Source organism: Myxocyprinus asiaticus, chromosome 41, assembly GCF_019703515.2.
Source record: "Myxocyprinus asiaticus isolate MX2 ecotype Aquarium Trade chromosome 41, UBuf_Myxa_2, whole genome shotgun sequence".
Lineage (NCBI taxonomy): Eukaryota > Metazoa > Chordata > Actinopteri > Cypriniformes > Catostomidae > Myxocyprinus > Myxocyprinus asiaticus.
The window spans coordinates 24,114,472-24,133,656 of record NC_059384.1 but is presented as its reverse complement, the minus strand read 5'-3'; the positions used below and the strand labels follow the sequence as shown (position 1 = coordinate 24,133,656).

Here is a 19,185-nt window from a genome sequence, read left to right as displayed (position 1 = left end):
GTTTTGTATTTCATTTGGAAACCAAGGTCCTAGAGTCTGGAGGAAGGGTGGAGAAGCTCATAGCCCAAGTTGCTTGAAGTCCAGTGTTAAGTTTCCACAGTCTGTGATGATTTGGGGTGCAATGTCATCTGCTGGTGTTGGTCCATTGTGTTTTTTGAAAACCAAAGTCACTGCACCCGTTTACCAAGAAATTTTGGAGCACTTCATGCTTCCTTCTGCTGACCAGCTTTTTAAAGATGCTGATTTCATTTTCCAGCAGGATTTAGCACCTGCCCACACTGCCAAAAGCACCAAAAGTTGGTTAAATGACCATGGTGTTGGTGTGCTTGACTGGCCAGCAAACTCACCAGACCTGAACCCCATAGAGAATCTATGGGGTACTGTCAAGAGGAAAATGAGAAACAAGAGACCAAAAATTGCAGATGAGCTGAAGGCCACTGTCAAAGAAACCTGGGCTTCCATACCACCTCAGCAGTGCCACAAACTGATCACCTCCATGCCACGCCGAATTGAGGCAGTAATTAAAGCAAAAGGAGCCCCTACCAAGTATTGAGTACATATACAGTAAATGAACATACTTTCCAGAAGGCCAACAATTCACTAAAAATGTTTTTTTTATTGGTCTTATGATGTATTCTAATTTGTTGAGATAGTGAATTGGTGGGTTTTTGTTAAATGTGAGCCAAAATCATCACAATTAAAAGAACCAAAGACTTAAACTACTTCAGTCTGTGTGCATTGAATTTATTTAATACACGAGTTTCACAATTTGAGTTGAATTACTGAAATAAATGAACTTTTCCACGACATTCTAATTTATTGAGATGCACCTGTACATTGGAGAGCCTTGATGAACTTGCTTCTTTATGTCATTGTGTTGGTCATATCATATCAACAACATAAAAACCTAAGGGAATCTTGTTAGGAGGCATTCATAAAAACATGCATACATTAAAAGTACAGTGGTCAAGGAAACAGTTATGAACAAAGAGAAGACAAACATTCATAGACAGACATTATATGAGCAATTTTAACTCCCAAAATCTAAAATGACCCAAAGAAGCTAAAGCAACACTGCACAACTGAAAACTCAGCACTTACTCAGTTGAAAAGACCAGCATTGGACATTTATGATGGTCTAAGCTGATCTTTTCTGCTGGGTACACTTCAAATTTACCATAGTAAGACCATAACAACAGGCTCATTCTATAATTTAGGGTACATTCAATGTCCATTGATGATTATTATATATTTTCTTACCATTTTCTTCAGAAATATCCAATTTTATCCATTAAGGGAAAGCTTGTTAAATATCACACAAATATTTTTGGCACCCCCATGTTTCATTTTTCTTGAAATTGCCATGATGTTTCTTAATTGACAGTTTTTGCATTGTCCATTTTTGAAGTGAGTGGGTCTTAAGTTCAAAATAATGAATACAAATGTTTCAATTTTTTTCAAAAGTCAACATATTTTATTTATTTTAAAATTCTTAAATATAATTTTTTAGATTGAGTCTGACATTTTAAATAAATAAATATCAGATTTTACTCGTGTCCACAAAAGTTCTGTCAACTATGTTACTAAACAAATACCCCCCTGCAACTAAAAAATGGTCACCAGCATCATGTGATGTCATTTTTCTCTGGGGGGGAAATTTTGAAGACATAATGGCGAGTGTCCTTTAAATTTTCAATATTTTAACTACAATAGCATATTGTCAAGGAGTATATTAGTTTTTCTCAATCGCTTTGGCTCATTTTTTGAAACAGTCTTAACATTCTCTAAACTGTAAGTGCAATTGTCAACTGTTTTATGGGACATCACAACTCCATTGCATGTCTGCAAAATGTGGTAACTCACCCAAAACATTTAATTCATGCTTCAAAACCTAGTTATTGTGTCAATAAATTGGCCAATGCCATCAAAATGAAAAGTTTTTTTTTTTTTTTTTTTTTGTCATCGTGTGAGCCGTACTGGTCAAAATGTTTCGATGTTTTTTCACCATGGCAGTCAACCCTGGAAATGTTTGCTATATACAAATTTTATTTTTGTTCTACTTTTTTGTTGACACTGACTGCTTACTGTACTATACAAGAATGTCAGTTTTGTCCGATTTCAACAGTAGTTAAAAGTTTACCGGGAAAAGTCAATACTGTACAATACTGTAGTACACAGAAAAAGGATATGCACATTTTTATATATACAGTAAATTTATTTTTGTAGCAATGTGTTACATGTTAACAGAAAATACACATTTGCATGTCCATTTTTACACATTTCGTACATGTAAAGTCATATATAGTAAACAGAAATTTGCCATAAAATGACATCCATGCAAGCAAAAAAAAAAAAAAAAACACACAATGAGAAAACATTCCATGTCATAGATATTTATGGAATATACATGTATGTTTGACAGATTTTAATAATTGAATGGATAATTTTGCATGTGATGGCTCACATGATGAAAGAATGTTTAGAAGTTGTGAAGAGTATGACAATTTCACTGAGAATCAACTCATCAGTTTTGATCAGCAAGCCATGTGCATTTAGTTATTGTGCAAATTGTAGACAATTGTACTTACTCTTTTGCACACATGTGCCAAAACATGTGCAATTTGCTTAAATGAATAAGAAATTCAAATCTGGTGTGAACAAGAAACTAACTGTTCAGAGATTTGAACTTAATGTTTTGAAAAAAATCATTCTCATTCGAGAATTGAGCCAAAGTGATTGAGAAAAACTGTCACTGACCATCAGCTATGTTGGGTACATTGTTATGGTTTGCAATATCTTAATGATTTTAACTAAAATATATAATATATTAATATATTTAATATCAGTTAACCTGATCAAGAAAATTACATGTGGTCAGTCAAAATAGGGGAATTGTCAATCAAGTTACCTCAGGGGCCAACTCTTGGGTAACATAGTTGACATGACTGTACTGTGTCTACTGATGATAATGAATTATTTTCCATAGATCAGTTTTCTGTCATCATTTAAGCCTGTATGTGTCAGAGGACTCATGATGATTGGGGATTAAAGGACATTTAATTAATTGATTTTACAAAATTAACTAGATATTGTTCCATTGCCATTTAAAACAGAGATCTTCTTATGTAAATGGTAAATGTCATTGTTTTTTGTGAAAAAAGCAGGCATATTGATAAAGATCAACTACTTTACTTTCTCTGTTAAAGCTGTCAAATAATGCTGCTTCTGATATCCTTCAAGGTATATTTTACATTCACAAAGGTTAGAGTTTTGCATAACTTCTCTTAAAACTACCAAAATTATATTAAAGGCAGATTTATGATTAAAACATTTACTGTCACTAGTGACCGTGCTGAAAACATCACATGAATACCTGCACAAACATACAATTCTTAAAATTCTTATAAAAGAATGACTGCACATTTGTCAGAACAGACAAAAGAACTCTTAATTATGTGTGTTACTAGAAGTGTAACATTTAATCAGTGTCTGTAATTGCATGCCTTAACATAGTTGACAAACTCACTAGAGAAAACTTCCTTTCCCTTATAATATCAAAAAAGCGTTTAATGCTCAAGCTTTGCAACTAGAAGATATGTTACACTGAAGAAATATATTAACTTAAACTAATAGTTGTTTTATTGAGAAAGCACTTGTACTTATTTGTTGATATGAAATGAACCCCCAATTTTAGAATGAGCCCACAGCTAAAACTGTGTGGCTCCTCATTAGATAGCCTAAGTGTACTTATAGTTTCTAACAAATGATATTTGTTATTAAAATAACATGTTTAGAAACTGCCATACGTGTAATAAAATGTAGATTCCCTCACATTTTCTCCAAATTACAAATGTTTCTTCCAAACTACAGTTAATGTGTCCCACACAGAAATCTTAGGTCATATAGTTCATATATTTGGGGATATGTACATACATATTCAAATTCAACTGTGATTTTGGAAAATATGTTACTTACATGAAAATGGCAATTTTTCCTTTTTGTATTTTCAAATATACACTTATGTAAATAAGTGACTTTTTATACCGGTGAAAACCATGAACCATATGTGTTGTATATACTGTATATTGCCATATAGTCCCATCAAATGTCTGTATGAGGCTATAATAAAAAGTAGATTGTCTTAACCCTTGTGCGTCAATAACAAAAGTTATTCAGAGGTCCTTAGATGACAAAAATGACCACATCAAAAAATTGCCATAATAATATTATATATTAATATTATTTTCCACTTTCAATTAGTTAATTTTTTTTAACCAACATCAGTCCTGATCATAACTACCAAATATTCTTTCATTTTCAGGATTTTAACCCTTTAAAATGCCAATTTGTTTATATAATGCCTCTGTTGATTTTTTACACACACACACATACACATTTGAAAAAAAAAAAAAAAACACAAAAATGAATTATTTTCCATATACTAAATGCCAAGGGGATTTTTTTATTTTTTTATTTTTTGTTTTGATTAGCACAGTCTGGGTTATGTCAGTGATTAGCAACAACATTGATTTTGATGCATTATTATTTTTTGTGCAGTGTCAGATTATAAAAAAAAAAAAAAAAAAAAAAAAACCTCACACTCAGGACCTTAGAGGACAAAAATGTCTGCGTTAAAAAAACTGCCATAAAAATATTATATATTAATATTATTTTTCACTTTCCCTGATTTTTAACCAACATCAGTCCTGATAACTATAACTACCAGATATTCATTCATTTTCAGGATTTTAACCCTTTAATTGCCCATTTGTTTACATAATGCCACTGTTGTTTTTTTACACACACACACATACAAAACACACTCTGTAATCCATACCAACACACACACATCGTTTATTCAACTGGCCTGCAGTTCTCTATTATACAGCGAACAGAAAATAGGAAAAAAACAAGTTTTTGCTCCATAGGCCAAACATGGGGAAAATTGCGCCATCTGGTGGAAGATATTAAAAATGTAACTTTTGAAACCAGGGCTGCGGAATGAAAGCATAATTTCATAGATTTCATGATTTTATGCTTTAATGGCACTGGGATCAAATATTGCCGTTTTAATTGGTTTCAATGGGGACATTTTTGTCCTGAAGGTCCTGAGTGTAACTACTTTCTGTACACAGTGTATTATAGATGTACTATAGGAACTGAGGTTGAAATATCAAAATTCCCCCAAAAATACACACCTTTGGCAAAATATATGCCGTTGGCATGGTAATGAAAAAAGACAAAAATGTCCCGAAGGTCGCACAAGGGTTCATGGAGAATGCAAGAATATTGCCTACAAGAGTTTAGACGTCCCCGCAGTTGTCACTGCAAACACTAGAGAGCACAGAAGCTCCTCTTCGCTCTGTTCAGCCTCATAATCTTCCCGCAGAAGAACACGACAGCGGTTCCGCTGCTGAAACAAGATGGCCGATGTGGAAATGGATTTACAGAGCAAGAGGCTGAATAACGGGTAAGAGAATGTGGGCTGTTTAACCTCCACAACAGCGCTGTTTAGCGTCTGTCTGGAAGTGTTTAGAGACAAAGCGGTGCTTCTATCAGGGTTGTGTTTATATCAGAGCCAAATATTATTTATTTGATAGATGTTTTTCTTTCAGCCTAGCGTTAGCATGCTAATGCTAAATGCTCTCATGCAACAACCAGTTATCAATATTTATAATGGTTGTATAGAAATAATTCCGTAGCGGTTTTGTGAAATTGTCGGTTTAAACGTCTTTAATCTGGCAAGTGTGCTCAGGTGTATTTATAACCCGTTGTAGGTGATTGTGTTTCGTAAGGTGCCTGCAGCTAATCTTCATATGATCAACACGCTGAACCTACTGGTTTACAATATAAGTTTATCTCAACAAAATTATGATTTTAATTAAAATGCAACTTCTAAGAAATCATCTCTTAGTATTATTGACCAACACGGTATCAACGCAGATTAATTGACCTACCCAGATACATTTGTTGACGTATTGTATGGTGGGTATCAGGTAGACAAGTAGTCATTGTCAAGAACATCGTGTTACCTTGACAAAACCAAAACAAACATGAAATTCGCCGCCCAAATGAAATAAGCGCGAAAAATGTGCGCGAACATGCAAATAGTTAGTGTTGAATTTAAAGGATGAAAGGTAGCTCTCTTTATTTAAATAAAACTTATTTTACTGGTTCTGCATGTTACTGTTAATTTGTTATCTATATTTATAGGCCGGAGGATTTGGAGAGTCCAGAAAAGAGCGGGAATGAGGATGAAAACGGGGAAATGTCTGGGGAGGATGAAGAGGAGGGTGAGGAGGAAGCAGAGGTGAATGGAGAGAAGCAGGACATAGTTTCCAAACATCACAGCAGCAGTGGAAGCAAACACAAGAAAAAGAAACACAAGCACCGTAGCAAGCATAAAAAACACAAACATGCGTCTGAGGAAGATAAGAAGCGCAAACATAGACACAAACATAAGAAGCACAGACGCAAAGACGTGGCATCGTCCTTGCCCTCTGGGGCTGCCAACACAAGGGCTGAGGACGGCTTTCCATCCCTTGGCAATGCAACCTTGGATGATAAAGCCCTTTTAGAGGATCTGGAGAAACAGAGAGCACTGATTAAAGCAGAGCTAGACAGTCAGCTAATGGAGGGGAAAGTTCAGTCAGGCATGGGTCTCATTCTACAGGGTTACAATTCCGCCTCGGAGGAGGACAGGGATGGACAGAGGGCACGTAACGGGGAGCAAAGGCAAAGAGATAGTGGGGCTAGAACCCGCTCACCCAGGGACCAGAGTGGCAGGACAGGTAGATCCAGACGGGACACCACAGACACCAGCAAAGCTAGTGCGAAACGCCGTAGTCGCAGCCGATCCCGAGACAAAGCAGGGAGGGACAGTAAACTTGACCGAACGACCAAAAGTGCAAAAGAAACTGTCAAGGAGCGTAGCAAGTCCAAAGAACGAAAATGCTCCCGGAGCAGGGACAAATCAAAGGAGCGTGGGAGGAAATCCCTGTCCCCATCCACAAGAAGGCGCTCCTCTGCAGAAAGAAAAGTTGACCTGAAGGGGCGCTCTGAACGACGGTTTTCACCTCGTACGGATGAAAAGCGAGAGCCTGCTGGGCAGAGATCAGGTTCACATGGCCGCAAGAGCCAGTCACGAGAACAACGGTCTCATTCCAAGGATGCCCGGGCTGGCCGCTCAGAGACTGACAGAGAAAAGAGGCCGGGAAAGTCTCCGTCCAAAGACACTTCTTCTGGAAAAGAGAATCGGTCACCTCATCACAGACGAGCTCTGAGCCCTCAACGACGACACAGTTCTTCCCCTCGGCAACGGGAGCGCCAACCCAACCAGCCCCCCTCTGGTTCAGCAGACCGCGGCTCCAAACTGAGCCACTCGCCATCTAGGAATAGATCACCTACCAGGAGGGCACGAAGTCGCTCGAATGAGCGCAGGAGAGATTCTCCTTCCAGGTACACGTCAGCACACCTTTATGGTCAAACTCTGTCTTTTCTGTGAATGTAGCCTGCATAGAAGAGATTAACAACAGCACATTTTCAAAGTGAATGTCTAATGTTAGAAGGCTAAACATGTTTGTGTTGAACATTTATGGGATTTGGGGATTTTTAGCCAGTCAATTCACTGGCTAGAAGTTGAGAGGTAGTTATATTTTCATGGTTGGTCGCTCGACTGTTATCTGTGCTTTGGATGAACTGGTTTTGAGCTCCAGGGGTCATCTTTGCTGCCCTGACTGACACTGAGAGTGTTAGGATCAGTGCTATTTTTAGGTTTTGATATCAATGTGAAGGACTGTCCCACTGAGTAGGAATATCCTTGTTGAATAAATAGTCACACTGAAGGGATCAAACATTGTTTAATTGTCTTATTATTTGTTTTTTGTCAGTTCAGTCTTGTGTAGTCTATAAAGATGTGAAGTTATGCTTTATGCACCTCTCAGAGACATGCTTTGTGTTTAGTAGATGCTTGTTAATTCAAAGAAACTTAAAACATATATACACTAGTTAAAGGTACAGTCCCTGGTAGAGCAGCTTGGGGCTTGTCCATTTTAATCCTGAGGTAGTAGGATTAGTCTTGCGTTGGTATGTACATTTTTTTGGTCATCTGTTGGCTTCGTAATCAGTAATTTGATAGTTTCAGTGTATTATAACGACTGGGTGGCAGTTGTTTTGTTCTTATATCCATTGTGCCTATTTGGTTAGTTTAATCATTCAATTAATGTCAATTCGGATGGCTGCTGGTTGCAAACGTGTTAAAGTACAGCTGCAAGTCATTTGTTTTCCTAACAATTTTCTCTTAGGAAGCGTCCTCGTGTTGATGGTGGGGTTGGAAGGTCGCGGGAGACAAGTCCAGTTCGGCGCAGGATGAGTCGTTCACCACTCAGACGCAGATCTGTATCACCACGGCGTCAGTCTCGCTCCTCACCCAGGAGGCGGAGCCGATCACCCCTCAGACGCAGGTGAGACTCAGTGAGGAAAACTCTTGAACTGTAGTAGTGTTTACAAATATTGCCTTTCTTAATAAGTGTTGGTATTATTTGGTGAAATCCTTCTTAATTTTATAATGCACTGTTCTGTTCCTGCAGGTCTGCTGAAAGGGATCGGTTTGGTCGCGCCAGACCACGGCGATCCACCTCTAGAGATCGTGAGAGGAGGAGAAGGCGGAGTCGAGATGAAGACAAGTTCAAAGGCAGCCTATCAGAGGGCATGAAAGCAGACCAAGACTCTTCCTCTGAAGAAGTGTGAGTAATAACATGTTACATTTCCTTTGGAATAGTTCAGCCACAAATGAAAGTTGCCATAATTTACTCGACCTCATGTGGTTTCAAACCCGTATGACTTAAGAGGAAATGTTTTAATGAATATTATGGTCTGTCTTTTCAATACAATGGCCATTGATAGTTCTTCACTTTAAAGCTTAAAAAGGACCCATAAATATCCAAGCATCCATACGAGGGAAGAGAGCATTTGAAGGCAGTTACTTTCTCCCATAGCATGTTATGGTTTTGGTTTGAATTAATTAACCAAAAAAATTATAATACATACTGTATGTTGCAGAGTCTTGTAAAGAATAATCACACTTGAGCTGTATATTACTAAATTAAAGCCTATTGATTGTAAATTCATGTTGATGGTAATGTGTTTAGGATGGAAGATTTTGATGCAGAGGAGGAGGATGAAGAGGCTCTGATTGAGCAACGTCGACAACAGCGGCTTGCTATTGTACAGGTAACGATGCAGCAATCAGCAAAAAAATGACTTGATTATAAACCCGTAAACTCAAACCCTCTGTTTTGTTTTAACTTTGCCAGAAATACAAAGCCGGAAATGAGGACAGTAATATGGGCTCCATGGCTTCGGAGCCCAGCAGTCCTCAGAGCAGCACCCGCAGTCGTTCGCCCTCCCCTGATGACATCCTGGAGCGCGTAGCGGCCGACGTGAAGGAATACGAACGGGAAAACTTGAACACCTTTGAGGCCAGCATCAAGGCTAAGCACAACCTCATCGCTCAGGAGAAAGAAGGTGGTGTACTCTGAGAGGTCTGCATGGGTTGGGATATTGGCATGTTTAAAAAAATGTTCTAAAAATGTTTAGATTGCAGTGAACATTGTATGACTTTTGTTCCTCATTGGGACAATGGACAGTCCCTCTTTTAATGACATTGAACACAGCAGTTTTTCCAAGAGAATATGCTCAATCATTGCTGTCTTTTGCCCTCTCTTCTGCAGGAGCTAACCCAAAGAAGCCCACAGCACCTGACATGTTCACTGAGTCAGATGACATGTTTGCTGCAGACTTTGATGTAAGATTTTTGGACTTTCTACAACTACCCCTTAACAGTGTTGATATATATATATATAAACATTGTTTTAGGCATGGTTTTAGTATTTTAAAGAAAATGTCCTTTAAAATTAGTCAATATTTTGTCATGTTATATTCATTAATTTGAGATTTACTCTGACTTAAATGGCCTATAATTTTAGTCAGTGGAAAAAAAAAACAAAAACATTTTAGTTGATGATAATGTGGAAAATGACAAAACTGTAATAGACCAAACTTTAAACAAATATTCAGACATTTAGAAAAATGTTAAATGTCATTTAAACATGTATAAAACATATGCAAGATAGGCTACATACAAAATACTGTCCTTGTTTTGAAAACCTGAGCTCTTGAAATAATAGCATATAATGAAGTATTAGCTACTCTTTAGAAGTCAGCCTACTGTATTCTGAATTCTTCATGCTTTAGAAACGTATTAATTTACCTGTTTAACCAGTTTAGGGTACTGCATTGCATGTAGCTTGTTTTTTAAGGAAATGGCATATTCACAACACAAGTTACGCAATGCAAGTTTTGCATATGATGACTAGCGCGCAACTTAGTTCAAGTTCACCTGTTCATTTGCTTCATTGTCTGTGCAGATGTAAGTTGTAAAATTACATATATGTTTTGGGTATTGTGATAAATCTCATAAATAGGATGTGGAGTTGGGAGGCAATTAACCCATGTTAAAGTGGTTCATTTTGCCAATGTTCAGCATGTTCAACTCACGCAGCTCAAGTGGGGAAATCTCTTAACATGCTGAATTACTGGGTTAGATGAATCCATTTATCTTCTATAAACAGATGTTTCTTCTTTTTATGTCTTGCACTGTTAATATCCTTACAGTATTATTTTTTTCCTGTCATATTTTTGCCAATAGTATGCTTTAATGAAAACGTTTAATTATTGTAATTATGTGTCTTTTTCATCTCGTATTCATTATAATGGATCAAATCTAAATATCTTTTGTCAATGAACGTTTTCAACAGTGATATCGTTGACTCAATTAAAACTACCCCTTAATTACACCAGTAATTTTCTCTTTTTTTAAGAGAGAGTTCTGACCTATTAATCTCTACCTTCACAGAGTGCCAGGCTCAGGGCTGCAGGAATTGGTAAAGACTTTAAAGAGAACCCCAATCTCAGGGATAACTGGACTGATTCAGAAGGATACTATCGTAAGTCTTAATTTTAAATGAACAAGAAGTTGTTCATTGTTTATTTCTCTTAACCCTCCTGTTGGCTGTATATTTTAAATGCAAGATTGAATAGGACCTAAATAACACTCTCCTGATCAATGACAATGTGTTTTTCTTGTTAGGTGTGAACATAGGTGAGATACTGGACAAGCGGTATGATGTGTATGGGTACACTGGTCAGGGTGTGTTTAGTAATGTGGTGCGAGCTAGAGACACTGCCCGGGCTGGCCAGGAGGTGGCAGTCAAGATCATCCGTAACAATGAGCTCATGTGAGTACTCCACTAAATGATTGTCACCCTTGTTTTGCCTTTGTGCCATTTGATATGTGCTGTTTTTAATTGTAACCAAATGTTAAAAGAGCAAAATAAATGTTTTCTGCTGTGTATACTCTTTCATTTTGTATCTTTAGTCTTTGTTTTCTCTTTGGCTTGATTTGTTCAGTGTATTGCCTCAGAAGGATATTTATATCTTTTTTTAACGGTTTTGTTGTGTCTGACTGCAGGCAGAAGACAGGCTTGAAGGAGCTTGAGTTTTTGAAGAAACTGAATGACGCAGATCCTGATGATAAATTCCACTGTTTGCGTCTCTTCAGACACTTTTACCATAAACAGCATCTCTGTTTGGTGTTTGAACCTCTCAGGTACTTCAGACACCTGCTTTGTGTGTGTTCCACTGAGAGCCTCTTCAACACAACAAATTAGAAAAATGGTTAACATAATACACAATAATCTCATTCTCAGCTGTTTTTTTACTATATCTCTTTCACTCCCAGTATGAATCTGCGTGAGGTGCTGAAGAAGTATGGTAAAGATGTAGGGCTTCACATCAAGGCAGTGCGTTCCTATAGTCAGCAGCTCTTTCTGGCCCTCAAACTACTGAAACGCTGCAACATCCTCCACGCCGACATTAAACCAGACAACATTCTGGTAAGCATCTTTACAACCACACACTCAACCTTCCTGACTAGACAGGGATTTACTGCATTCATTAGACAAGGATGCTGTCCGCTCATAGTCTTTAATTATTCATTCATTTGTTGACTTCCCATTCGTCTGCAGGTGAATGAGTCAAAGACCATTCTTAAACTGTGTGATTTTGGCTCAGCGTCCCATGTCGCCGACAATGAAATTACACCCTACCTAGTCAGCAGATTCTACAGGGCACCTGAAATTGGTAAGTTTGCTATTGAGATGTGATCAAAGCCTACACGCAGTCTACATGACTGCAGATTTCCACAATTTGAGTGCCAGGTTTTACACATTCTCCTGCTTCAATTATTCATACTTTTTTTTTTGGTATTGGGGGGCAATGCGGTAATACTTTCAGCTATGGTATTACCTTTAATCTAATAGTCTCAGCTCCATTCAAAAGAATATTCTGGGTTCAATACAAGTTAAGCATAAAATTGATAACCACAAAAGATAATTTGACTTGTCCTGCTTTTCATTATAAAAAGCAAAAATCTGGGTTAAAGCAAGGCACTCACAGTTGAGCTGAATGGGGGCCCCTTTTTTGAAAAGTATAGCCACAAGACATAAAGACACAAGACATTTTTCATGATTTTAATGTGATAAAATCGCCCCATTCACTTCCATTGTAAGTGCCTCACTCTAACCTTGATTTTTGCTTTTTTCAAGAAAAGGATGGACAATTCCAAATTAGGGATGCACCGATATGGAATTTCTGGGGAGATACTGATAACCGATATTTCACAGCTCATTGTGGACTATACCGATAACCGATATTTAAAAAAAATATATTTTAACTTGAACTGCTAGCTAATTTATTAAAAGCTTCTCATTTGAAAAATGTGTCATGTAAAAGCTTGGAATTTGGACTTGCTGCTATTTAAGGTTTGGCAGATGTAACATGAACCAGAAATGTGTCTATATTACAGATGAATGCTGATTTAAATGAGAAATAAATGAAAATACATGTGCATTATTGTGTGGTGCCCATTTATATGAGTGTTTATGGCAATACTGATGACTTGCTAACAGAGAGAATAATGAACTTCAAACAGCTGTATTATACAAACCGTAATCTCTGTATACATGATCCAATATTTATGATAGCTGACTGCGAGTACTGTGGTGGTTTGTGTGTGCTGTGTGTGTGTGTTATGTACATGTCCTTATCCGCGTCTCATTCACAGACACTTATTACAATGCTTTAACAGTTCCACTGTATAACTTTTGGAATATGAAGAAAACAATCATAATGGGAATTGATAACATACAGAATGAATAGTCACGAGTTATAACGATCTAAAAGTCTCAACTCGTAAAATACAAGCACATTCGTTTCAATCACAAACTAATATTTTTATCCATCTCGAGTCACTCTGTGAAACTTCAAGATCTATAAACTGTGTTAGGTTGTTTTGGGGGTTGTTTTAAACGCAGTGCCTTGCTACAAGTAACAATGTGCAATTTCCCTCATTCTGTTTGTTTCATTAAGTAATAAGCAAAAAATTATCACCCCCAAGTAACATACATGCATGTTTTTGTCACGTTTTTGTTTATTGCCTTATGAAACATAAGCAGTTTGAGAAATGGCTTGTTGTTACTCACAGCAGATTATCCCAAATTAAAACCAGCCCAGAGTGCAGAGATTGAGATTGAAATAATCCACACAGAGCGACATTAACTTGGCTCTCACTCACTCAGACACGCTGCGTGTGCGTACGCACACTGTCGCTTGGGGCTGCCCGAGTCTCTGCCTGAAGGAAAGAAGCTGCAGGCAGTCAGAGATTCTCAGCTGCAAGCAAATAAACTGTAACAAATTATCTGCGAAAATATCAGCGACAATTCCACTATCTGCGCGATGATATTTAGATTTTCCTGGTTATCGGCCAATAATATATCGGCAGCCGATATATCGTGCATCCCTATTCTAAAATGTTTGTGGTAATCAACATTATGCTACAGATGCTGTCAGTTGAGCTTAATTTGTATTGAACTCGGAATATCCCTTTAATGCATTTTACCATATTTAAATCCATTCTTCCCAAAATAGTGCAGAATATGGGCATATTTTTTTATATGTGCCAAAAAATTGGATCTTGTTTTGTTTTTGTGCCTTTATATATATACATATATGTATATATATATATATATATATATATATATATATATATATATATATATATATGTGTGTGTGTATATATATGTATATACATATACAGGTGCATCTCAATAAATTAGAATGTCGTGGAAAAGTTCATTTATTTCAGTAATTCAACTCAAATTGTGAAACTCGTGTATTAAATAAATTCAATGCACACAGACTGAAGTAGTTTAAGTCTTTGGTTCTTTTAATTGTGACGATTTTGGCTCACATTTAACAAAAACCCACCAATTCACTATCTCAACAAATTAGAATACATCATAAGACGAATAAAAAAAACATTTTTAGTGAATTGTTGGCCTTCTGGAAAGTATGTTCATTTACTGTATATGTACTCAATACTTGGTAGGGGCTCCTTTTGCTTTAATTACTGCCTCAATTCGGCGTGGCATGGAGGTGATCAGTTTGTGGCACTGCTGAGGTGGTATGGAAGCCCAGGTTTCTTTGACAGTGGCCTTCAGCTCATCTGCATTTTTTGGTCTCTTGTTTCTCATTTTCCTCTTGACAATACCCCATAGATTCTCTATGGGGTTCAGGTCTGGTGAGTTTACTGGCCAGTCAAGCACACCAACACCATGGTCATTTAACCAACTTTTGGTGCTTTTGGCAGTGTGGGCAGGTGCCAAATCCTGCTGGAAAATGAAATCAGCATCTTTAAAAAGCTGGTCAGCAGAAGGAAGCCTGAAGTGCTCCAAAATTTCTTGGTAAACGGGTGCAGTGACTTTGGTTTTCAAAAAACACAATGGACCAACACCAGCAGATGACATTGCACTCCAAATCATCACAGACTGTGGAAACTTAACACTGGACTTCAAGCAACTTGGGCTATGAGCTTCTCCACCCTTCCTCCAGACTCTAGGACCTTGGTTTCCAAATGAAATACAAAACTTGCTCTCATCTGAAAAGAGGACTTTGGACCACTGGGCAACAGTCCAGTTCTTCTTCTCCTTAGCCCAGGTAAGACGCCTCTGACATTGTCTGTGGTTCAGGAGTGGCTTAACATGAGGAATACGACAACTGTAGCCAAATTCCTTGACATGTCTGTGTGTGGTGGCTCTTGATGCCTTGACCCCTTGACCCCAGCCTCAGTCCATTCCTTGTGAAGTTCACCCAAATTCTTGAATCGATTTTGCTTGACAATCATAAGGCTGCGGTTCTCTCGGTTGGTTGTGCATCTTTTTCTTCCACACTTTTTCCTTCCACTCAACTTTCTGTTAACATGCTTGGATACAGCACTCTGTGAACAGCCAGCTTCTTTGGCAATGAATGTTTGTGGCTTACCCTCCTTGTGAAGGGTGTCAATGATTGTCTTCTGGACAACTGTCAGATCAGCAGTCTTCCCCATGATTGTGTAGCCTAGTGAACCAAACTGAGAGACCATTTTGAAGGCTCAGGAAACCTTTGCAGGTGTTTTGAGTTGATTAGCTGATAGGCATGTCACCATATTCTAATTTTTTGAGATAGTGAATTGGTGGGTTTTTGTTAAATGTGAGCCAAAATCATCACAATTAAAAGAACCAAAGACTTAAACTACTTCAGTCTGTGTGCATTGAATTTATTTAATACACGAGTTTCACAATTTGAGTTGAATTACTGAAATAAATGAACTTTTCCATGACATTCTAATTTATTGAGATGCACCTGTATATACCATTTTACTAACTTGCAAACTTAAGTTGCCTTTTTCTGATCATGAGGCCTTGAATGAAGCTAATCCATTTTAATCTTTAAACCCGATTAAACGTCAGGATCGGAGCCGATACCTATCCATCCCTAATCTTGATCCTGTTGTGTGATGTCTTCTTGACCTTACCATAGTTGTATTGCAGTAGTACAGAAAAATACATTGATCAATCGCCTATTACTCAGTTTCTCTCTCTGCTTCCCCAGTCATTGGTAAGCCATATGATTATGGGATTGATATGTGGTCGGTCGGCTGTACCCTGTATGAGCTGTACACAGGGAAGATTCTGTTCCCTGGCTCCTCCAACAATCACATGCTGAAACTGGCTATGGATGTCAAGGGCAAGATGCCCAACAAGGTAATGAACCAAAGACCTCTGTCTTAAAGGGATTGTTTGCCTGAAAATCTAAATCTGTATTCAATCCCTCCCCCTCATGTTGTTCAAACCCAAGTAACATTCTTTGTTTATTGGAACACGAGGAAAATTTAAGCAGAATGTTAGCACTAATCACCATTCACTTTCAATGCATCTTATTTCCATACAATGAAAGTGAATGGGGACTGAGGTTGACATTCTGCCTAACATCTCTTTGTGTGTTCCACGGAAGAAAGTAATATGGTTTTGGAACAACATAACAGTGAGAAAATGATGACAAAATGTTTATTTTTTGGGGTTGAACTATGCCTTTAATGTACCTAGATTAATACATTTGCTATATTATGGAAATGGTAAATTGCCATTTGTGCAAGTATATGAAATTGTGTAGAAAGCTATTTATCTCAATTTAATGTTGTTTTATGCTTATTTCTTTTTCTTTTGTTCTTCTATGTGCAGATGATCCGAAAAGGCCTGTTTAAAGACCAACATTTTGACCAGAATTTGAATTTCCTGTACATAGAGGTAGACAAAGTGACTGAAAGGGTACGTTCCAGTTCATCTGTCTCTCAAAATCATTTTCTTGTTGACTTCAATGAAAATTTGACTCTTTGATATCAGCATACGTCTTACTGTTTGACACTCCTGTGCCTTCACCTTCTCACACACTTTTTCTAAATGTACATATCCTGTCTTTTTGTAACATTTTATATCTCTTGTATCACTTTGTAGTCTCTTTAATTGATATTTTCAACTCAAATCAGTACTTCATGTACATGTATTTATGTGGTTGATAGCCGTGTAATAAGCAGGATAACAAAGCCAACCAGTCATAATAGCATAATAAATCCTTCAATATGATACTAGAACTCCCAGGGGTCTTGATTACTCTGTCAGGGTTTATTTTGCAATAATTACCGGATGACTATACATGTATCCCTTGCTTAAAAGCACAAATTAAAAGCTACTGTTACTTTTTTATAATCTGTTATGATTAGCTAAACTCCTCATACCTGCGTAGTTCACACTTAATTCCATATTAAACTGGGTGGAAAATCCCTGTCACCTTTAGTCTTTCTGTTAATTCATTCCCCCTTTTTTTTGGTTACAGGAGAAGGTAACGGTAATGAGCACCATTAATCCCACTAAAGACCTGCTCGCGGACATGGTCGGAGGTCAGAGGTTACCTGAGGAACAGAGGAAGAAGGTCATGCAGCTCAAGGATCTGCTGGATGGAACTCTGATGCTGGATCCAGCTAAACGCATCAGCATCAACCAAGCCTTGCAGCATCCTTTCATTCAGGAGAAGATATGACACCATTTAAATTCTGACTTCTGAACTTTGACCTCCCAGTAGAGCCAGAGATCTTCAGCTGTTCCAGGACTGAGCCAACAGACTTCAGCTCAGAATATTCTGAACCATCTTGAGACTTTCAATTTTTTATTTTTATTCATTCTTGTTTTTCTAGTGATTTTTGTTTTGTTTTATTTCACCCAATCATCTTTGATTGATCTCTCAGAATGATTTTGTTTTTATTGTATATACACACATTGTCATTCACTGAGAGAGAGGCACTGTTAGTGGTTATCAGACTTTGTCTTATTTAACTTCAAAATTGACAGAACTGTGCTGAAACAGTGGAGGTGTGTAGATGTTGAAGGCAAGAGTGATTGGGAAAGCATGACAGTGGGTATCTTAAGACGTTTAAGACCAATTATTTTTGAGGTTCTCAGAATGTAATCCCTAAATCTGTGTCCCTTTTGGTGACAAATTAAAGGTTCTTCTAAACAAGGTGTGCACCATTGACTGGCTGGCTGTGCTTTAGTGATTTTTGGGTCACTGGTCTATAACTAGGCAGTCTCCGGTTCTGACAAAAATTCAATATGGTTCATCACTGGTTTTCCTGGTTAGTAATTTCATAAGGCCATCTCCTTGAAATGATTGGACATGTGAAAACAGAAGTTTATCATGTACAGCTGTTTAAATGTTGGTTTTGCTGTATTTTCCTCAGTTGTACTGTACATCAAACTCAAACCTTTTCTGGTCCCTTTTTATTGACAATAGAAGCCCTCATTGTTACCGAAGACACACAAATCTTAGCCATTTAACTAACATATGACTTAATTGTGTAAAATGTCCAAAAAGCACTGATTTAGGTCCAAAGCTTTTGAAGTACTTCTTCTTGAAGTACAGTAATTTTAAGTAATTCTTGGTTCATTAGTCTCAAATGGTGTTTATTGGCCAAGGCTTTATACTAGCTCAGTTTAGTGTGCTTGTTAGCCCTGAGGTATTTGGCAGCAAAATTCAGCCTAGCAGGAAAATGTCGAGAATCCCCCCCCACCCCCCATTATTTTACTTTTTTTTTTTTTATTTGAAGTGCAATTGATTTCAAAAGTGATTTGACATGTAATAAAGTGTCTTACACAGAAGCCCTGACAAACTGGTGATCACATTTATTTTACAATGTAAATACTTAACAGTTTTCGTTATGTGCAACATCTGTGTTCTTTTCTTACTGGAAAATGAAAGATTTTGTTTTTGAAAATAAACTCGAAAGATTGGATTGTGAAGGAACATGAAAACGGCACATTGAGTGTTATCATTTTAGTAATAAAATGTTTCAAGTTTGAATCTTTGTATGGTGGTTATTGTTATTATATTACAGCAGTAAGTGTCCTAACCAGACGCGATACGCGATAAAAGGTATCTTTTCCATGTTAATCAGAGTTTTTGTTCTAACCAGCCGCGACACATGACGAGACGGAGCAGGGCTTTCTATTTTTGAAATGGTTTCTATTTCTGTGACGTTACGCCATTTAGAGCAGTCAACAAATGAGTCTAAAATTATGCTTATTACATTATAATAAAGCCGGCATCTCACTAGCCGTTCAGAACAACTTTTGGCCGAGGGTGTCACACAACTAGCGAATGTTGTGCTTTAAGTCTCATTCTCTTCAGCCGGTGTCA

At 37.5% G+C, this 19,185-nt stretch overlaps 1 protein-coding gene across 1 annotated transcript; it reads left to right on the top strand.

Annotated features, from left to right (window-relative positions):
* The first annotated feature begins 5,339 nt into the window (after positions 1-5,339).
* On the top strand, positions 5,340-18,801 carry LOC127431766 (serine/threonine-protein kinase PRP4 homolog). Its single transcript, XM_051682302.1, has 15 exons — positions 5,340-5,470; positions 6,214-7,458; positions 8,304-8,462; positions 8,589-8,744; positions 9,150-9,231; positions 9,315-9,525; positions 9,732-9,805; positions 10,916-11,006; positions 11,150-11,297; positions 11,531-11,668; positions 11,801-11,954; positions 12,087-12,201; positions 16,048-16,199; positions 16,677-16,763; positions 17,329-18,801. Exons 1-15 carry the CDS (start codon positions 5,424-5,426, stop codon positions 17,530-17,532), a joined length of 3,063 nt encoding a protein of 1,020 aa, XP_051538262.1. The 5' UTR covers positions 5,340-5,423; the 3' UTR covers positions 17,533-18,801.
* Positions 18,802-19,185: the final 384 nt, after the last annotated feature.